The following is a 21,451-nucleotide window of genomic DNA, read 5'->3' on the forward strand; positions in this document are numbered from 1 at the left end:
TGCCACTTTTTCAAAACTATAGTTAGTGTGATCCTCATTTTATAGCTGAGTGAGGTGGCAGAAGTTGAAACTCCAGGTCTTTCTGACTTCATATCCATGACTTCTCTGTCGTACCAAGCTTTCTAGTGCCCAAGGGACAGATCAAAACCCCGCTCAGGGTTGGATCTGTTCATAGAACAGTGCTGATGTGCTTTATTCTTACTCTCCCTCAATGTGATCAGAGAAACAGCTTAAGCTGCCCATCCAGTTGTAGAACCCAGGGTGAGGAAAAGGAGTCAGTGTATCCATCCCACAGTCTCTCCTCTAGCAGGAGGAGACAGGAGGCTAGCCTTTATATTAGGGTCACTGAACCTGGGCAAATCTTCATTTTACTTCTCACCTCCCGTTTGAGGAGCAGGGTAAGGGGTAGGGTAGAGAGATAACAATTCCTCCTGCCATGAGAGACCTCTGCTCAGCACCTTGCAGCATCTCCAAACACCTGAGCAGTCCATCATTTGATTTCATTCTCCCTCATCCCCCTAAGAATCCCAGGTGACAAAGACTACAGTACCGGCAACCCCATTTTATAGGAATGTAGTGACTTGTCCAGGACCATGTGACCAGAAAGAGCCTGAACCAAATTGACACCAGAGTTCCTTTCTTTCTTTCTTTTCTTTTTTTTTTTTAAAGTTATCTCTATCCAGGGTGGGGCTCAAACTCACCACCCTGAAATCAAGAGCCACATGCTCTATGGACTGAGCCAGGCAGGTGCCCCAATACCCGTTTTTGACAGAATGCCCTACTTTTCTCTCCATAGGTTGTGGTGAATGGGGTCCAGGCTTTGGATATTTGTCCCCAAATTAAGGATGAAAGGGGGGCAGTTCTAGGTCAAAAGTCACTAGATCTGATTTTAGCCACTCTCTCAGCTCCCACATTTCTTTCCTCTCTCTTCCAAGAAACAGGGACCTTGCCTTCTGGAAGTGCCTGGGGGGGATATGAGGGACAAAGGCAGAAGGACTCCTGGGTCCCTGGGATTTCTGGTTGCTGTCTGTGTTGGAACTGCCTTTGGACATTCTCATCACCCCAGCATCAGCGTGAGCTTCAGCCTCCGAAGGCAGCGTCCTGCGGGAGGGAGAGGGGCCTTTCTGTTTGGTTCAAGGCAGCCTGGGCCCACACCGGGGAGAAAGGAGTTAAAGCCGGGTCCCAGGATCAACGGGATCGGGAAGTTCCGGCGGCCCAAACTGGAGTGGAATGGGCCGACCTGTGAAGGGAGAGCGGTTTGGGACGGAACGGGGCGGGGGGGCGGGGGCGCCAATCCGCGCTTCACCTCCATCAGCGCTCGGCATCCACTGGTAAACCGCAGCCCCGGCCCCCAGCCCCAAGGCCGGGCTTCACCCCCCCCCCACCCCGAGCCCCGCCGCAGGCCGCTCGCGCCCGGGGCCAGTCCGAGGCCCGGCTCACCCCCTTCCAGGGCCGGGAGGGGCGTGCCTCCCTCCGGCCGCCCTCCCATTGTCTGCGCGGAGCCGGCGGAGGGGCTGCGAGGGGCGGGGCCGCGGCGGCGGCGGGAGGGCGGGCGGAGGGCGGGGCAGGTGGGAGCGGAGGGGGCGGGGGGAGATGCTGAGCCCTCAGGGGCGGAGGAGGCGGCGGCGGCAGCGGAGGGAGCCGGAGGAGGGACGGGCGGCAGCGAGAGGGCAGCCGGACGCCGGGCCAGGTGTCTGGAGCGGGCGCCGGCTGCGCTGCGCGGCTCTCGGTCCCGACGGCCTCTCTCATGCGCTGAGGGCGCCCGGCTGGGCCGGGCCGGCGGCCGGAGGAGAGGCTCCTCTCCATGGTCCAGAAGACCAGCATGTCCCGGAGCCCTTACCCGCCCTCCCAGGAGATCCCCATGGAGGTCTTCGACCCCAGCCCGCAGGTGAGGTGTGGCGGCCGGCCCGAGGGCAGGGGGCCGCTCCCGCGGACCCCGGGGGGTCGGCTCGGGGGACGCGGGCAAGAAGGAGTTAGGCGCCGGGCGGCGAGGGGCGAGGGGCGAGGGGCGCCTGCGCACCCCCGGTCCCTGCCGGTTAATGATTGATGGGCGCCTGGCCGGGAGTTGGGCTGCGGTTTCTCGGAGCGGGGAGGGGGCGGTCGGGCCGCCTGTCACCACGCCTCGGCTCCCCCGCGGCAGGGTCCTCGCTGCTCGGGGTACCTGCTGCAGGGACTGAGAGTGGGGGTGCTGGCGGGGAATCCGGGGGCTGACGGAGGCTGGAGAGCGAGCTCGGGCAAAGGGGGCGACGCAGAGCACGCTCGGGGGTGCCAGGCGGGGGTGGGTGGGGCGGGGGTGGCCCTGGGAGCTGGCCGAGGCGGGGGTCAGGGCGGTGCCAGCAGGCCTTGGGAGCCGCAGACGCTGGCCTTCGAGGGTGGGGAAGGGGTCGGCCCCGGGCTAGGCCCCCACCCCGGCACCTCAGCTACATCCGGTTGGACCACCTTCCCTCTCCCAACACCCACGTTATCTTTCCCTCTCTCCCCCCGCCTCCCCTCCCCAGCCTTAGAAAACGCCTCCAAAGTTTGGAAAGTTGGATGGATGCCAACTCACTGTCCTGGAAGGGAGGAGGCTGTGTTACCTGGGGTTTGGGGGGAGAGGGTGTCTGCCGCCCCACCCCCAGTCACACTTTTCCTGGAGTTATCCCCAGGAAGGGGCATTCTTGGGTATGGTGCATGCCCACGTAGTGACAAGCGGAGTCTGGGGTGGTCATGTCAAGGGATTTCTCTGGGACAAGGCCATTCTCCAATCTGGCAGCACCCCAAGGCTGGGATACCATTAACTCTTTTCTTGCTGTGACCAGCCTGGAGCAACTGTAACCACCGTGATAATGTGGTTGATGAGTTTGGTGTGTGGGGGGGTCAGGTTAGACCTAAAAATACCTCCTTTCTCCACCCCAGGCCCCTTGGAGCCTGGGAGGCAGCTGACTGGGGCCTTCCTTTCAGCTGTCCCTTGTCTCTCTGGGTGCCACTCCCTTTTCCCATCCTGGGGGGGTGGTGGTGGTGGTGGTGGTGGAGGATCCTTTTAAGTTTGTAGGGATCCTCAATCCTAGAGGTTGGAGATATGTCTGGTTTGAGAGAAGGGGATGAGAGGGTGGATTTTTGAAGGGTTCCTGGGTACCCTTCTCTCCCATCTATCCATGCTCCTTGTACTCAGGTCTGAGGAACCAGAGTCCCCAGTCTGATCATGTCTTATCTAGCTTCTCTGGCAAAGAAACTCTAGGATTGAGTCTGGGGACAAGAGCGTGGAGGGCCTGAACCCTCATCTCCCACCCCATCTAGCTTCTCTGGCAGAGAAACTCTGGACTGGCCTGGGCCAAGTGTGTATGTGAGTTAGGGAGGGCGAGGAAGCAGCCCCCTTGATAGGTGGCCTGGGAACACCTAAATGTGTGGCTGCTCCAGAGGTCAGGTAGTGTTCACTCCACCCAAGCCAGGAGCCCAGTGTGACTGAGTGGGCCTACCCCAGGGACTTTGGGGGCTGTGTCCTAAGCTTGTCTTGGGGCAGGGCCAAGGGGCGTTATGACTGATGCAGCTCAGTGGGTACCATGGGCACCAGGCATGGGCAGTGGCAGCTAAGGGTTAGAGAGTGGAAGGTTGATCCTTCTCCCCCTTTGAGGAGAGGTGTGACCACTGTGACGATGAAGAAGGGGCTGAGAAACAGTCTTGCCAGGGTTGGGGGGGGGTGCTGTTAATTCCACCCCTTCCCGGTGACACTGGGCTGGGTTGAGGTTAGATGTTTCCTTTCCAAATACAGTTCCATGCCCCCCCCCCCCCCAATCCCCTCCCTTGAAATGAAATGTAGTTTTGGGTCTCCCAAGAACTGAGAGCTGCCACTCCCCTCCCCACTCTGCGGAAAAATGAAGGCAAGATTCGGGCTCAGGGAAAGCCAAGCTGGGCTCGGGTTGGTGATTCCCCTTCACTCTGGGGGCCACAGGCACACTCAGCCCCCCTCTGCTCCAGCTGACGGGGAGAAGGAGGGGTCTTTCCCCAGCTCCCTCTGCCGTCCTCACACTGCAGGCAGCCTCTCCCTTCCCCGGAGGCCTCTGCAGCCTGCCCGGCATCTTAATTAGCTTTGCTGCCTAATGAGCTTCCAGCTTCTCAGCGCCTCCCTGTTCCCAGACTCTCTGGCTTGGTTTGGGGGTTTCATGTGTGTTTCCTAAGGCTCTCTCCCACTGTCCCCCACCCCAGGGCTGTGGTCTGGGCCCTTCCTCCCCCTCGGGCTGTACCATCTCTAGAAGAAGATGGGGGGTGGGGCTCTTCGGATCAGGGAATGATATTCCCAAGGCCTGGCTGTAGCTCGGGGCCTGATGGGGTGAGGGTTGGGAACAGCCCTTTCTGATTCCACTCTTGTCCCTTTCTGGCTTTTCCAGGGCAAATACAGCAAGAGGAAAGGGCGGTTCAAAAGGTCAGATGGGAGCACGTCCTCGGATACGACATCCAACAGTTTTGTCCGCCAGGTAATGGGGAGGCTGGGCTGAGATGAAGGAGGTGGCTGGTTGGTGGAGACCAGCATTGGTAGCTGAGTCTGAGGCTTTCTCCAGGTACCCTCCCCTGTGTCATTTGTCCCCTGCCTGGAACCATCCCATCACCCTTAGCCCGTGACCTCTCCTGCACATACTGTCAGCCTGCACCCACTCCCTCAGCCCCCGCCCTGCCCCTCCCCCAGCTTCAGGCACCAGCCCCTGCTGCCTGCCTGCCTGCGTCATCTCATTCAGGGACAGCCTGGCCTGCCTCCTCCTAGCTTGCTTCAGGCTGTCACCCACTCCCCCTGCCGGCTGTCTGCTTCCATGTCCTCCCCCAGAACCTGTGACAGCGTGGGGTAGAGGCAGAGCCTAAGAAATGAGGAACCAGGTCCTTTGGGTCCCTGGAGCTTTGGTGAGGTATGGGTCAGGGAAACGCCCTCCTCACGTCCAGCTAACTGTTCTTGAATATGCTGAGAGAAGGTACGCTGGTTGGAGGAGGCCAGGGCAGGAGGGGGTTTTAGAGAGTAGCACCCCCGGCTGAAGGAGGCTGAATAGCTTTCTGGGGTCTTCTTTTCCCAGTCAGGAAGATGCCATTCTCCTCTCTGTTCTTACTGTCAACCCCAGGCCATCTCAGGCTCAGGGAGAGGCAGCCAGAGAGGCATGTGGTTGCTATGACTACAGAGCATCTCAACAAAACCTGGTACCCAAAAAAGGCGAGAGAGGCTTGGGATCAGACAAGGAAAGGGCGCATGCTGAAGAGGAAATGGGTAGGGCATATGCGAGCATAGGGCAGTAGGGAGGTCAGCCCCCCTTGGGCTGGAGAATGAGGGTGGTGCCCGGCAGATCCACGGCAGATTGTGGAGTGAGGCCCTTTTTGATTCTTCTATCTCCACAACACTTGGCATATGTGAGCCCAGGCCTGACTTGAGAGGGTCAGACAAGGAGCCCTTCATCCCAGCATCTTCTAAGTACATAGACAGGAAGATCTTTCTTCAGTCTTTTCCTCATCCCTCCTGTTGCAGGGCTGGGCCAGGGCCAGTGCTGGGAGGAATGACGCTGTGCGCTGTGCTCCGTGTAACTCCTCTTGACAGGAAAGAGCCTTGGTTCCTCCATTGTTTGCCACCCCAGGGGGTCAGACCCCAGCCTCCAGTCCTTCCTCCTCTCAGTTCTGAGTTCTGACCCCCGTAGGTGGCAGGGAGTGGGGGAGCAGGCCTTGCCACATCTCTGAGCTAAATATACCCTAGCAGTTTGCACATGTAGCAACTCTGCTTGTAACCTGAGCCCCCTGGGGGAACAGGCAGTTTGGGCCACCCCCTAGGCCAGCAGGGCCAGGCACTGAGGGCGCTGTGATGGAGGCGCCCAGCCGGACCCTCGTAGTGGTGAGCTAGGGATGGGGTGGGAGTCGGGGTGGGTGGGAGTAGCCCCAACGGGAAAGCTGATGGGGGGGCCCTCACTCCAGCCTGTCTCTTTGCCTCCTCACTCTTTCCCTGCTCCTGCCATTTCTGATATGTCCATGTCTGTGCATGTCTGTGTGTATGTGCGCACACGCCTGTGAATGCGTGCGCCCATGGGTCCGTAAGGATCAGTAAATGCCTCTCTGCCATTCTGTCTCTGGGTCTGTTTCTCTGGCTCTCTGGGCATCTGTCTTCCTGATTCTTAGTGTTCTCGTCAGGAGGAGTGGAGAGTAGTGAATTAGCTGGTTTTCACTCTCGTCTCTTTTCCATCTTCCATTAGTGATCCCACCCCTACCCCAGGCTTGCACCTTCACAAGCCTCCCATTTTTGTGATTTGGCTGGGAAAGGAGTGAGCAACCTCGCTAGCTAATGACGGGGCCCTCTGGGGGAGGTGGGACTTTGTTTTCCCTCTTTTCCTAGGTCTTCTCCATACCAAGCTAATGGGCATTCCTGGCCAAGTGACCCTTGTAGGGCCTCAGGAAAGAACCCCCACATGTCTGTAGTCCTGCTCCTTCTCCCTATCATCTCCTGCCCTTATAGCAACACCACCACATTTGTGTAGTCACACAATTTCACACCTCCTGGCTTCTGCCCTCATGTGCCGCACATTGTCAGGAACACTGACACCGAGGGTGCCCCCCGTCTGTGCCTGTGTGCACCTTTATGCATGTAGTCATACATACCCAACACATACCAGAGAACACACCCTCCTAAACTCATTTGAAGTTGCACATCCAAGCACGTCTGTGAATAAGCATGTTCATTGACACTTTGGGTCTTACACATATGCCTGCATCCCTGAAGGAGTTCTTGTGCTCTGGGATGGTCAGTGTGGTCAAGGCCAGCTTCCTGGCATAGCCAGACTCCTGGGCCTGCTTAGATCCTCGCAGCCAGCAGCCCTGGTATGGAGAGAGGCCTGCCCCATGTCCTGCTCTTAACTTGCCTCTTTTGCCTGCACTACCCTAGGAATCTTCTGTTCTCTTTAGGATCTTGTGAGAGCCTGAGGGTTGGGGCTCCTCTGATTCTGGCCAAGGAAGTAGTATTCTATCTTCCCTCACCTTTGAGCAAAAGATAGCAAAACGTTTGGTGGCTGCATCATGCAGAGCAGGCTGCCCACTGCCAACAGCACAGAGAACTCAGGCCTCTGCTGGTGACTGCCATCCCCGGAAGGACTCTGGGCTTCTTCCGAATCTATCTCAGCTGGTGCTGGGGGCAGGGAGGGAAGGAGGAACAGGGAGTGGAGCCTCGTCCCCTGGCACTCCTCCCCTGCGTTGTGCCCCTATCAGGTTCCCCCACACACACACCCCTCCCTCGGGCCCCAGGCAGCTGTCCTTGGACCTGCTTTAACCCCCTGCTTGCTGCTGTCACCCTTCCTAGGGCCACAGTTTTCCCAGGGGCCTGCCAATCTCAGTCCCTGGCTCCTCTCATCTCATACCACCTTTTCCTAGCCCGTGTGGCATCACACTAGGCTGGCTGGGGCTCGAGACATCCATGATGGGTGGTACCTCTGTGCCTTCCGAGGCCCAGGAACTGAGAGGCAGTGCAGGCCCTGAGCCAGCCTGGTTCATTTTCAGGGCTCGGCGGAGTCCTACACCAGCCGACCATCGGACTCTGACGTGTCTCTGGAGGAGGACCGGGAAGCCCTAAGGAAGGAGGCAGAGCGCCAAGCATTAGCCCAGCTCGAGAAAGCTAAGGTGAGAAATAGAGAGTCGAGGGGCTGTGCTGGCACTATTTCCCCCCCTTCCCAGGCCTTAGAGATGGCCTGGACAGACCCAGGGACTAGTCTTGACCCAGGCACTCCTCAGCTGGTGTACCCCAGGGCCTCGATGCGCCTCTGTCTTATAGCTGTAAAATGCAGGCTATACTATTTGCCTTCTTATATAGTGTAATAAGTGCTTAATAGTGTTGCCACACATAATAGGAACTTGAGACTCTACTTCTTTCTGGAATCAAATGTCCTGGGCTGACCCTCATTAGCCGTCTGATTTCAGGTGAGCCACTTAACCTTTTTGAACTTTAGTCTCGTCATTCACTAAAATGAAGATAGTAATAGTAGTTAATTTTTTTTATTTTTTAAGACTTTATTTAAAATTTTTTTTAAGTAATTGCTACACTCAACATGGGGCTTGAACTCCCAGCCCTGGGATCAAGAGTCGCATGCTTCACCAACTGATCCCGCCAGATGCCCCTAGTAGTTAACTTCCTAAGATTTTTGTGATGAATAAATGAGGTAATGTTTGTAAAATATGTCACATGGTACTTAGCACAGTAAACCATAGCTGCTGTTATTTCTTTTTTTTAAGATTATATTTATTTGAGACATAGCAAGAGAGAGAGAGAGCATGAGCAGGGGGAGAGGCAGAGGGAGAGGGAGAAGCAGACTCCCCACTGAGCAGGGAACCCCAGAATGAGGCTCGAACCCAGGACCCTGGGATCATGACCTGAGTCAAAGGCAGCACTTAACTGACTGAGCCACCCATACGCTCTGCTGTCATTATTGTTATTATTATTATTATTTACTAATATTCTTTCTGGGTGTCACTCCAGGCTAATACTTACCATCCTCAGTGGCCCCTCCATCTTGAGAAGGCTGAATTCTATTGTTTTTTATTGTAAAATTTAATGCACATACAGGAAAACTACTTAAATCATTCAGTATACTTGTTAATGATCAACAAAACAAACCTTCACATCATCCTTACCCCAGGATGGTACATCTTGACTTAACCCTCTGGTTGTCATTCTCCCTGTTCACCTCTAGACCAAGCCGGTGGCATTTGCTGTGCGGACAAATGTCGGCTACAACCCATCTCCAGGGGATGAAGTGCCAGTGCAGGGAGTGGCCATCACCTTTGAGCCCAAGGACTTTCTGCACATCAAAGAGGTGGAGTGAGCGCTTCATATATGGATGGAGGGCAGGGTAGTGGGCATCAAGAGAGGGACAGCCAGAGCTCTAGTGGAAAAAGACTTTTGAACCCAACAGAGCTTGGCTGAATCTGCTGTATGACCTTAGACAAATCTCTACCTCCCTGAGCCTCTGATTTGCGTTGGTAAATGCGGTGGCAATGCCTAGGTCACACGGTTGTTGAGAGGGTTTGTGATGAGATGTGTCAGTGGAGCGGCAGTGTGTGGGCACATGTGGGTGTCAGCTTCCTTTCCTCTTGCTATCTTTCCAGAGGAGGGTGGGTGCATGGTGGGACAGGGATGTGCTGGGGCTGGGGTGGTCCATGGCCCAAGAGAACTCAGGTCATGGAGTTGTTCTGAGAACTGGGGGCTGTGCCAGGGGCTGGCTCTTTGAAGGTGCCACCCCCTGGGCAGCTTGGCAGGTCCCTGGTGGTTTCTCCCAAGGGCGGCTGCTGGCTTGCCCCTCCAACCTCTCTCTTGCTCTCTTCCACCTCACCTGCTATTGCTGTTTGCAGAAATATAATAATGACTGGTGGATTGGGCGACTGGTGAAGGAGGGCTGTGAGGTTGGCTTCATCCCCAGCCCTGTCAAGCTGGACAGCCTGCGCCTCCTGCAGGAACAGAAGCTGCGCCAGAATCGCCTCAGCTCCAGGTGTCTAGCTGGGGAACGCCGACAGACCATCCAGTTGGGACTGGGCCTCAAGGATTGACCCGTTGCCCTGAGGGCCCAGCCTCCTGTGATGTCACCAGTGGGGCTGGAGAATTTCCAGGGGAGTTGGGGGCAGGCAGCAAGTGAGAGAACAGGCTTCCCCCACCTCACGCCCACCCCTCTGCTCACAGCTCCATTTGCCTCTCTGCCCACACAGCAAATCAGGTGACAACTCCAGCTCCAGCCTAGGAGACGTGGTGACTGGCACCCGCCGCCCCACACCCCCTGCCAGTGGTAAGAGCTGCTGCCACCTTAGGGAACCGTGGGGTGGGGGTGGGGGTGGGGGGGTGGCTCCTGGGTGGGCTCGTCTCCCCACTGCCTGTCCCCTCCTTTCCCTGCAGTAGGGGGCACCCCAGTCCTGAGTCCTCCAAACACATCCAGCGGTACCCCCTCTGTGAAGAGTAGGATACCCCACAAGCTGGGCCTGTCAGTGCCCATTCTCTCATGTCTCTCCTTCCCGTTTCTTTGGTAGCTCCATCTCTCTGCCTGACTCCCCTGCCCCACCCCCATTCATTTCTCCTGGCTCTGTTCCATTCACCTCTTCTTCTTTCTTTTTCCCCCATCCCATCCCTGCCTTCTGTACTTGTGTCTCCATGTCCATCCCACTCCTCCCCACCTCGCCTCCCTCCTCTCTCCTGACTGCGGTCCAGGTAATGAGATGACTAACTTAGCCTTTGAACTAGACCCCCTAGAGCTAGACGACGAGGAGGCAGAGCTCGGGGAGCAGAGCGGCTCTGCCAAGACTAGTGTTAGCAGTGTCACCACCCCGCCACCCCATGGCAAACGCATCCCCTTCTTCAAGAAGGTAATTCTTGCTGGGCTCTGGCAAGAGGGCAGAGGGTCAGGGCCCAGCTTTTTGGCAGGGGGAGGGGCTGGAAAGGATTCGGATGCGGTACCGGCCAGATTCCATGGGGAGTAGGGCCTCCTGCCAAGGAGCGGGGAGGGTGGAATGGCAAGAATGGGCACATCCAGCTCCGCACACAGCCGCGCTCTGGCCCACCCCCAGGAAGGGATGTTTCTTGCAGTTGAAGCACCCCTTCCCTTGGAAGGTCATACCCCCTTACCCCACCACCCCTGGAAGCAGAGTCTGGTGATGATGAAGCTGAGATAGTCCATGTTTGCCCTCCACCCCTGCCTATGATGGGAAGAGTGGAATGGAGACCCTTCTTTGTCCTTCTTGGACTCCATGGGGCTAGGGTGGGCACGGGGTCTACTGGCTGCACTGTAGGACAGTGTAAGGAGCCCTTCAAACCAGCAGGTTGGACTGCACTAGGGGCAGGAGATGGGCACCAAATTAGGGGCTGTCACCCTACTCAGATCTTTCCCAAGACCCAGAAAGGGGAAGGGTTTGTCCAAATAGTCCCAAGTTCACTGGACTGACAGTCCTTCTCCCAGGCCTGGTCTAGGGCCATCTCTGGCTCCCCCTTGGCATGGGGTCCCGTCCCTTCTCTCTGGCTCTGTCTGTCACTAACACGCATGCCCTGTTATCTCTCCTCGTCCGTCCGCTCTCCCTCCCTCTCTTGTCCTGGCTCCTTCCTTGCCCTCTGCCCCTGCTGGGTGCCTTCCCCTCTCTCCCCTGCCTCCCCACTCTTGGCAATCTCTGGACCCAGCCAAACAGAAGCAGAAGTCGGTGAGTATCACAGCTTTCTGTGTCCCCCTCTGCACCCCCTGGGATGAGCTAGTGGGACCTTCTAACACCCATTCTTGTGCCCTCCCCACCCATCCCCCACTTCCCTCACCCTTTCTGGTTCTCCTTGGCCATCCCTCCCCACCCTGACCTCGACCCCCACATCTGGGCTCTGGGAGCAAGGGAGGAAAGGGTGCATGGGGGAGCCTGGAGGCTGCAGAAGAGGAGCTAATGCCATCTCCACTCTGGGGTTTCCCCTCCCTGCTTCCCCCTCAGACAGAGCATGTGCCCCCCTATGACGTGGTACCTTCCATGAGGCCCATCATCCTGGTGGGACCGTCGCTCAAGGGCTATGAGGTAGGAGCCCCTAGAGGGGAGTGGACCCAGAGGGGCCCAGGCCTCTAGACAGATGCTACGGAAAGTTTCAGACCCCAGGGAGATCTCCTGGAAGGGCCCAGATTCACAGAGTATCTCCCTAGAGGGCTGCAGACCTTCAGAGAAGCCCCCCAGAGGAGCCTGACCCACAGAGAGACTTACTCAGAAGGGTCCAGTCCCCCTCCCCCAAGATACCCCCCAGAAGGGTCCTCCCAGAGAATCTATTTTTGGAATCAGAGACCCCATTGGAGGCTCCTCAGACCCAGAAGGAACACTGTACCTCTTCTAGGGGCCCATTTATCTCAGGAATTAAAGAAAATGGAATATAAGGATGTAAATACTTGGCAACCTACCCTTTTTGAGTGGCTTTAAATATCTGACTGTTCCCCCCCACCCCCACCCCCAACCCTCAACCTCAGGTTACAGACATGATGCAGAAAGCTTTATTTGACTTCCTGAAGCATCGATTTGATGGCAGGTGAGACCTTGGGAGCTGGCTCCCCAATCCCACTGTGATCCTCTGCTGCTGGGGATGGGCTGGGTGGCCTGAATGATGATCCTGGGCCTCCATGGACCGAGGGCTAGGAGGCAGGCCTGGAGCCTGGGGAGTGGACAGAGCATTCGAGCCCACCCTGACCCCTCAATCCCCTTGCCCCATCCCTCAGGATTTCTATCACTCGTGTGACAGCAGACATTTCTCTGGCTAAGCGCTCAGTCCTCAATAACCCCAGCAAACACATCATCATTGAGCGCTCCAACACACGCTCCAGCCTGGGTGAGCCCACCTTTCATCCCCCCACCCCCACTTCCGGGCCCAGACGTGTGTGTGTGTGTGTGTGTGTGTGTGTGTGTGTGTGTGTGTGTCTGGGGGGGAGCATCTCCAGAAGTGTGTGATTGCCCACTGCCTCTTGGGGAGACTCCCCACGTTCCCCCTTCCCCATGACTCCGTGTCCCCCAGCTGAGGTGCAGAGCGAGATCGAGCGAATCTTCGAGCTGGCCCGAACCCTTCAGTTGGTTGCCCTGGATGCTGACACCATCAACCACCCAGCCCAGCTCTCCAAGACCTCCCTGGCTCCCATCATTGTTTACATCAAGATCACCTCTCCAAAGGTGGGTGCAGGAGCCTGACCCTAGAGGGGACAGGAGATCTGGAGTTGGGTGGCCTGTATTTAAATCTTAGCAACTGCTTATTAACTGTGTGACCGAATCTCCCTGAGTCTTATTTTCCTTCTCTGTAAAACTCTATCAAATGGACATTGTGAAGATTGAACCTAATGTGAATGCTTAGCACTTAGCCAAAGGTCTGGTATCATGTGCCTCATCATGTCTTAGCTAGTATAAATATCATTATTAGGGTCATGCAGGCCAGCCCCCTGGCTCCGCTCTGCTTGACCTCCTATCCCTTGGTCCAGAAAAGTGAAATAATTCTGTGCTTTTTTTGTCGCAGTGTCACCCAACTACTTGGCAGTTGGGAGGTCTTTTCTGTCATTTGATTTTGTCCCTTTTTGCTGCACTGTCCTCGCTTGGACCTTGACAGAGACGAATCGGTAGGAAGACTGATTTACTTCTTTTTTACACACAGCTCTATGAGTTTTCCCTCCTTGACGTTAGTGGAGGTTTGAGGAATATGGAGGGTGAGTTTAGGGGAAGGATTTAAATTTTTTTTTTTTTTAATTTTTATTTATTTATGATAGTCACAGAGAGAGTAGGGGAAGGATTTAAAGTGAGAAGACAGGGATCCCTGGGTGGCTCGGCGGTTTGGCGCCTGTCTTTGGCCCAGGGCGCAATCCTGGAGTCCCGGGATCGAGTCCCACGTCGGGCTCCCAGTATGGAGCCTGCTTCTCCCTCCTCCTGTGTCTCCGCCTCTCTCTCTCTCTCTATGTCTATCATAAATAAATAAATCTTAAAAAATAAAAAAAGATAAAGTGAGAAGGCAGCCCTGGGTTCCAGTGTTTGCTTTGGTTGACTTAGTCATTCATTAAATTTTGTTTGATGGTGGTTTTGTTATTGAGCTTGGGATATTTGCAGGATTTATTTAGCCTCTCTGAGCCTCAATGTCTTCACCTATAAAATGGGCATCCAGGGGCACCTGTGGGTGGCTCAGTGGTTGAGCGTCTGCCTTTGGCTCAGGTCATTATCCCTGCAGGGAGCCTGCTTCTCCCTCTGCCTATGTCTCTGCCTCTTTCTCTGTGTCTCTCATGACTAAACAAACAAATAAATAAAATGGGCATCCAGATCCCTCCCTTGTTATTGTTGAAAGGATTTGAGGTAATGATGTAAAGAGCCCAGAGTTCTCTCTAATTCATGACGGACAACTAACTGAGGGTGGTAACTGTTACCATTTCGTGGACATACCCTATGAGCGGAGCACCCAGTTACCCTAACGTTTCTGAGTCCTGAGTTTCTAATGAGTGGAAAGAGGATGATAGGATGGAAGTACTTCCTGGGGGTGGTTGAAAGGATCAAAGGAGATAATGGATATGAAAACACTTTGTGAGCTGGAAAGTAACAGATACTTCTGTTTCTCCCAGGGGCACTGGCTGAGGTACAGGGTGGGGACTCTGAAGCTGGAGTGTCTGCAGAGTTAATGCAGCAGTACTGCTACTCCCCAGCTCTGTGCTCCTTTGGCAAGTCACCTAACTCTTCCGTGCCTATTTCCAAACCTGCAAAATAGAGGTCCTCACATGGTGGTTGTGAGGGTTAAATAGATGAATTAATCATGCAAAGTGCCTAGGACCTACTAAGCAATATAGACTTTTTTTTTTTTAAGATTTTTGTTTTGAAATAGTTCCAAATCTAGAGAAGAGTCCCAAGAACTGCCATTCTTTGAATGCCCTTCACTCAGATTCACTAAAATTTATTTATTTATTTATTTATTTATTTATTTATTTATTTATTTTAGAAGATTTTATTTATTCATGAGAAACAGGAGAGAGAGAGAGAGAGAGGCAGAGACACAGGCAGAAGGAGAAGCAGGCTCCATGTAGGGAGCCCGACGCAGGACTCGATCTTGGGTCTCCAGGATTACATCCTGGGCCGAAAGTGGCGTTAAACCGCTGAGCCACCCGGGCTGCCCAGATTCACTAATTTTTAGCAGCTTTATTGAGATAATTCACACACTATTCAATGCAGCCACTTAAAGTTTATTGTTCAGTTTTCTTCAGATTCACTAATTTTGAGTATTTTGCCACATTTATTTTATCTTCATGTATTATGTATATGTGTATATTTACTTTTCTGAATCATTTGAGAGTAGGTTGTAGATATCATGTCTTGATTGCTAAATACTTCAACATCTTAAGAACGAGGACGTTTAGCTATATAATGACCGTAGAGTTGCCAAACTCAATAGTCCTTCATTTTTCATCAGTTGTCCCAATGATGGCCTTTATGGCAATTTCTCCCTCAATCCAGGATCAGTGTTACATTTAATTGCTTTATCTCTTTAGCATTCCTTTTTTTTATAATATTTATTTGAGAGAGTATGTGTGAGCACATGAGTAGGGGGAGGGGCTGAGAGAGAGGGAGAAACAGACTCCCCGCTCAGCAGGGAGCCTGACGTTGGGGGTGGGGGGCTCGTCCCAGGACCCTGAGATCATGACCTGAGCCCAAGGCAGACGCTTAACCAAGTGAGCCTCCCAGGTACCCTTCTTTTTAGGATTCTTACTTCTTTCTTGGATTTTTCTGACACTGATGTTTTTTAAGAGTACAGACCACTGATTTTGTAGACTGTTCCTCAAGCTGGGTTTGCTTGATGTTTCCTTGTGTGAGGCTGAGGCTTTTTGTTGTTGGTGGAAATATCACCAAAGTGACGGTATCTTTCTGAGGGTGTTGCATCAGGAGACATGCTGTGTCTGTTGTGTTGTTGGTGATGTTACCTTTGATCATTTAGTTAAGGTCATAGCTTTCTGTTTAGCTATTATTACCATTGTCATTTTTGCTATGGAGATGAAAATAATAATAGTGGCGACCTCATGAGGTTATTGTCAGTACTAAATGATCTGATCATGTGGAAACCACAGAATAGTGGCTGTTGGCAGCAAGTGTCCTATCAAAGATGGCTGTTGCTGTTCACATGGGGCTGCCAGCCTGGAGAGTGAAGCCTATAAAGAAGGTGAGAGAGATCAGGAAGGCAAATCACTGCTTTTCAAATAGCCACTTCACAGGAAAGGCTGGCATGAGTCTGGGAGAGAGCCTGAGCATTGTGGAAGGATGGACGCAGGACTGGTAGGTCATTTCAGAAGACGTGGCCGGGCCTGAGAGTCATCTGGCTCCAACTAGGCCCTACTTGTCTGAGTTGGAACATCGTACAGTCCCTCCAGCTCCTCCCCTCTCCCCCCAAACTAGGTACTTCAGAGGCTCATCAAATCCCGAGGGAAGTCTCAGTCCAAACACCTCAACGTCCAAATAGCGGCCTCAGAGAAGCTGGCGCAGTGTCCCCCCGTGAGTGCTCAGACCCTGGGAAAGGGAGGAATTTTGGGTTCTCCTGTTTCCTCTGACTTGCATGAGAGACAGAGTGGCCAGGAGCACCGGGGTGGGGTCAATGGGTGCCAACTGTTCTTCTGGGAAAAGAGTCCCGGAAGGCCCGCTTCCCGGTGGGGAGTCAAGGCGGCCTCCAGCCCTGGAGACTCAGACTGTCTGGGTGCCAAGACCTTTTGTAGTTCTGCCAATGTACATATCTGAGAGTCCTCCTCTCTGGAAGTCTAGAGGTTTCTTTTTAACTTTGTCCTTCAACCCTTTGACTCCACCCACTGCACCCAGGCCACACCCTTACCCCCTTGATCACGCCCAGCTCATCCCAGCCCTGCCCCTAACCCCGCCTCCGCAGGAAATGTTTGACATCATTCTGGACGAGAACCAATTGGAGGATGCCTGCGAGCACTTGGCCGAATACTTGGAAGCCTATTGGAAGGCCACGCACCCGCCCAGCAGCACTCCGCCCAATCCGCTGCTGAATCGTACCATGGCTACTGCAGCTTTGGCCTCCAGCCCTGCCCCTGTCTCCAACCTCCAGGTACAGGTGCTCACCTCCCTCAGGAGAAATCTCAGCTTCTGGGGCGGGCTGGAGGCCTCGCAGCGGGCCAGGTCGGTGCCCCAGCAGCAGGAGCACGCCATGTAGGTGTCCTACCTGTTTCCCCTCCTGCCCAAGGCTCGGAACTGGAGCTCAGGGAACACGGGGAAGGAAGGGAAGAGCTTTATTTTGTAAAAAAAATGTGGTGAGTGGCAGCTTCTGGTGTCTGTGGTTTTTGATGGGATTGGGGCTGGCTGGTGGTGCCTTCCTGGGCCTGGTCTCATAGGACTACACCTGCTGCCTTAGGGGCTTTTGGCTATGAGGCCTGCTTCCGGCCTTATAAGACAAATAATTAGGAAGAAAACATAAGGAAGACTGATATTTTCATGCACTGGACTCCACACCCATTAATTTATTTACTTTTTTATGTTCATTTTTTTAAAAGTAATCTCTACACCTGATGTAGGGCTGGAACTCGTGACCTCAGGATCAAGAGTTGCATGCTCTACCAACTGAGCCAGCCACGTGCCCCCTTACCCAACATTTTAGACTCAACAGAGCAAGGGCCGTCTGACCCAGGCAATCCCACAGAGCAGGGCCATTAAACCCAGAGAGACTGTCCCTTCTCTTAGAGCCCTAATCCTGGGAGTTTCCCTCAGAGGGTACCCAGGATGAAGCATCTTCTATGAATTGATGCCCTACCTTCCATCCCTCTCCAGTGAAACAGATTCCAGGAAAGGCCCTTCTATGGGTGCCCTGCCCTGGCAGCTGCTTCCCATCTCTGAGTTAACACCATTAGGTATTTGGTTCTAGATAAGAGCCGGGAGAAAGCCATGAAGTCATTCTAAGACCGTTGCTTTTCAGGTTTGTTTTCAGTAACAGAGCTCATTTGTTCATTGAAACCTCTAAGGAAGCCCAGTATATAAAGTGTCCTTGCTCTGCTCAGAGAGAGCTGGTGGCTTGGCTTCCATTTCACCTCCATAGGGACCCCTGAAGCACTTTTGTGCTCTTTCCGCCACCTCAGGTCTCCAGGGAACAGCTTGGAAACTGCTGGTTTAATCCTCATCATACCACCACAGAGAAACTGGGCCATAGAGAGGAGAATCATTTGCTCAGGGTCAGACAGCTTGAAGTGGCAGGGGATGGGACTTGAACTCAGGCCTTCTGGCACCCCACCCAATCTCCCCATGGTGGCAGTGACCATCAGATCATCTTTATGTGGCATTCGGTGCTGAGAATGTTGGGCCACCTCATTGTCTCTGGGGAGAGGGTGGTGATGATGGGGGTGGAGACCCATCAGCTTTCCCCAGCCTGCTGCTTTTATTTTTTGCTGGGGGCAGGAGAGGAATCTTATCAACCTGGGGAATGGATGGGGGAAGTATGGGGCTCTGGAAACCTGTGATAGGGTCTGGTTTGGGTTGAAGGAGTGGGGGTTAGTGAGCTCGAGCTGAAATCCCCCTAGTATATTTGGAAAACTGGTGCAGTGACTAACCCAATCAACCACTAATGAGTGGCGATGCTAATGAGGTGTTAATGATGATAGTGCCCAAGACAGCATTAATGACGTGCATTGAGGAAGCAATGACTAATTATTCATGGGCTTTCTGCCATGATTACTGGAAGAGTTCATGCCTCCTCATGCCTTATGAAGGATGGGTGCCTCCTGTCCCAATAGAGGAGAAAATGCCCTGAGGTCTGTCCTCTGGCTGGGCCATAGAGCCATTTGGCAGGCTGCCCATCCCCTAGAGCCAGCACCCACCTCCTTTAGCCAGACTGGGTGTCTTGGTGCCATCACTAACCTGCCTTGCTTTGTTGTGTCTCTCTCACCCCTGCCTGACCTGCATGGTGTGTGCTGTCCGTCTGCTAACCAGGGACCCTACCTTGCTTCCGGGGACCAGTCGCTGGAGCGGGCCACCGGGGAGCACGCCAGCGTGCACGAGTACCCCGGGGAGCTGGGCCAGCCCCCAGGCCTTTACCCCAGCAGCCACCCACCAGGCCGGGTGGGCACCCTGCGGGCACTGTCTCGCCAAGACACGTTTGATGCCGACACCCCTGGCAACCGAAACTCTGCCTACACGGAGCTGGGAGACTCATGTGTGGACATGGAAACTGACCCCTCCGAGGGGCCAGGGCTTGGAGACCCTGCAGGGGGCAGCACCCCACCTGCCCGACAGGGATCCTGGGAGGATGAGGAAGAAGACTATGAAGAAGAGCTGACCGACAACCGGAACCGTGGCCGGAATAAGGCCCGCTACTGCGCAGAGGGTGGGGGTCCAGTTTTGGGGCGCAACAAGAATGAGCTGGAAGGCTGGGGGCGAGGTGTCTATATCCGCTGAGAAGCAGGGTCCACGCAGTGGGGGGAAGGGCTCTGAGCCCTGGGAGGGGAGGGACCAAGGGGCTCACCACCAGGGATGTATCTTTCCTCCAGGGGGCACTATCTCCCTCTCAGATGCCTTTGCTCGTTGTTGGGGGGTTTCTTTGGTGGTAGCATCCCAGCTCCTGGGATTCCCTTAAGCCTCGCTGTAGGTTTTCACTTAACCTGCTGTGGATGGATCGGGGATGCCCACCTTTCTGCAGTGTCCCTTTCTCCCACGTCAGGGGGCGCTCTCCCCTCACTCCCAGAGAAAAGGTGCACTTCCTTAACTCTTTCTACTTGGGGCTCTAAATAAGGGTCCTAAATGGGGTAGCCCTTTCTTTTCCCCACCTGGAGTATTTGGGAAGGGTGAGGGGGCTTTTCCCGGAGAGGGAGACCATAGACTTTCCCATGAGGGCTCTCTTCCCCAAACCCCAGATCCAGGCTCCTCCACCATGTCTATCCCTCTCCCAGCTTTCTGGCAGCATTGTCTGGTGGGTGAAAGGTGTAGACTGGAAGCCCCATGGGGATTTCTTGGGGAGCAGTCTGAATGGACAGCAGCAGGCATCAAATGGAGTGCCTGCTCTCTGGAGGTACTGCTACCCACCCCACCACTTTCATGCCTCGGCCTTTGCCTACCCCAGGAATGAGCTTTGCCTATGATGTCCCTTGCCTACTGCCATCAGAAGAGGGGGGCCCTCTGTGTCTGAGCCCCCCACCCCTTTTCACTTGGGTTTGGCACCCATGGAACACACTCCGCCTCATTTTGAAACCAAAAAACTGCCCCTTCACTGTCACCGGGAGGCCCCGGGGGAGAGGCCCTGCGGGTTGGTGCCCAAGAGGCGATCAACACCCCGGGGGGTTGCCTTGGGACCTCGGATCTCCCCTGGGGGGCTTGGCTGCTGCTGCTGCTCTGTATTTGCCTCTTGTGATCCCATCCTTTATCGCTGTCCACTCCCCCCAGGAGAGGCCTTGGTCCCTCCTCTGCCCACCTCCCTCCTGAGTGTTCCTCTGACTAGCATCCTTACAGCCCAGCAGCCCTGCCCCTCCCCAGCACCCAGCTGGGCCAGAGAGAGCCGACTGTGCCAACGAGGACTGGGCCCTGCCCAGCTGCCCGCCTCAGGGACGGGCACCTCATGCCCGTCTCGCCACCTCCTGTGCCAATGTTGTCCCACCCCCCACCTGGGGTGGGGTGCAGCTTCCACTTACCGGTTAGAAGACACCACTGCCCAACCTTTCCCCCTCCCTGTCGGGTGTCCTGTGCCCCTACCTGTCTGTCTGTCCGTCTGTACCCCCCTAGAAGTATTTTGCCACATATAAAACCGCCGTCCTGTCCTTTGCAGCCGCCTCCTGAGCCTGCTTCCTTGTTCCTGCCACCTGGTTGCCAGCCTGGGCATGTGGGAGCTGCCTACGTGTGGGGGAGTGTGAAGGGGTGGGTGCACAGAGAAGCTGGGCTCCGAGTTGTTTATTCAACAGGAGAAATAGTGCTTTGTTTTGCAGCTCTCTGATGCATTACGGTCAAGCTTGATGGGAGCTGTGTGGCCAGTTTCAGCTGCAGCTTCCCATTCAGCCCCAAGTCCTCCCCGTTTCCCCAGAAGTTAAGCCAGAAAAGATAGCCAACGTGGAGAAACGGGGTGTCACAGGCATTATTCAGTGGGTGAGATCCAGACTCACTGGCACAATGTCTTAAAGACGTGTGCTTGTTTTTTGGCTCCTGTGGCCCCGCTGGTGCCTGATACCTCCTAAGAGAGTGGCTGAGCTCCTTCTGGCTCGAGCTGAAGGAGCCCCTGACGCCCCTTCCACTGACGCCCCTGATAGCCAGCTTTATGGAACCCAAGAGGTCTACTAGGGGGACGGTCAGAGAATGTGGGATCCCCCAGCCCCAGCCTAAGAACATCAAGAGTGAGAAAGTCAGCCGGTGACTATGTCAATTCCTGTCATCACCAGCTGGCAGGATGTGGACCCCTGGCAGTTGTCAACTGCTGTCACCTCTATTGTGCCTCACAGGGCACTCAAACCATTACTCTCCTGGTTATTGTTTCTGGGGTGGTGGACCTGGATGACTAGAGCTCCTGGGTGCCTCACCTGAATGCTTCTGCCAAAAGGGTGTGGGTGTGGTATGGTGTGTAAAGGGCAACAGACATCTAGACCTTCCAGGTGAGGCGTTAGCAGACCCAAGAAAAGGAACTAGGTAGGCCCAAGGCCTCAGGCAGTTGATGGCAAAGACTACTGGAATTGGAGTCCAGTCTCTGCCTCCCAGTCTAGCACTCTTAGCCAACTGCCTTTCAGTAGAATCAACCCTTTAATCCCGTGTTTACTCGTTGACCATTTATTGAGCACCTACCATGTACTAGGCATAAGTCCAAAAGGCAGCCACAGACAACTTAGGACAGCACAGAGAGCTCTCTTGCTGTGAGCAGCCCTGTGTCCTGTAGGAACCTGGAAGAAGGGTAATTCCCTTAACCTGAGGAGGCCAGGAGAGGCTTCTTGGAGGAGGTGAGGCTTGAGTGGAGTCTAGAAGGCTGGTTAGTAGTTAACCTGGGGGGAAGTGTTGAAGACAA

General features: G+C 54.7%; 1 protein-coding gene across 4 annotated transcripts; it reads left to right on the forward strand.

Moving 5' to 3' along the window:
• The first annotated feature begins 1,446 nt into the window (after positions 1–1,446).
• On the forward strand, positions 1,447–20,232 carry CACNB1 (calcium voltage-gated channel auxiliary subunit beta 1). 4 transcript variants are annotated; one of them, XM_072747340.1, is made up of 14 exons: positions 1,447–1,888; positions 4,365–4,451; positions 7,486–7,605; positions 8,673–8,795; positions 9,331–9,467; positions 9,682–9,758; positions 10,175–10,329; positions 11,428–11,508; positions 11,946–12,004; positions 12,192–12,301; positions 12,485–12,636; positions 15,874–15,969; positions 16,355–16,540; positions 18,409–20,232. In XM_072747340.1, the coding sequence occupies exons 1-14, from the start codon at positions 1,805–1,807 to the stop codon at positions 18,871–18,873; spliced, it is 1,932 nt and encodes a 643-aa protein (XP_072603441.1). In that variant the 5' UTR covers positions 1,447–1,804; the 3' UTR covers positions 18,874–20,232. The 4 variants fall into 4 exon arrangements, with proteins under 4 accessions (XP_072603441.1, XP_025851566.1, XP_025851567.1 ...); XM_025995781.2 differs by lacking the exon at positions 10,175–10,329 and adding an exon at positions 11,135–11,154; XM_025995782.2 differs by lacking the exon at positions 18,409–20,232 and having other exon boundaries at positions 16,355–16,752.
• The last annotated feature ends 1,219 nt before the right edge of the window (positions 20,233–21,451 follow it).

The sequence above is a fragment of the Vulpes vulpes genome, chromosome 2 (genome assembly GCF_048418805.1).
Source record: "Vulpes vulpes isolate BD-2025 chromosome 2, VulVul3, whole genome shotgun sequence".
Taxonomy (NCBI): domain Eukaryota; kingdom Metazoa; phylum Chordata; class Mammalia; order Carnivora; family Canidae; genus Vulpes; species Vulpes vulpes.

Coding starts and splice junctions, on each gene's coding strand:
- CACNB1 (XM_072747340.1), top strand. CDS start 1,805: ATGGTCCAGAAGACCAGCATGTCCCGGAGCCCTTACCCGCCCTCCCAG. Junction 4,452..7,485: donor CCAACAGTTTTGTCCGCCAG/GTAATGGGGAGG, acceptor GTTCATTTTCAG/GGCTCGGCGGAGTCCTACAC. Junction 11,509..11,945: donor CGTCGCTCAAGGGCTATGAG/GTAGGAGCCCCT, acceptor CCTCAACCTCAG/GTTACAGACATGATGCAGAA.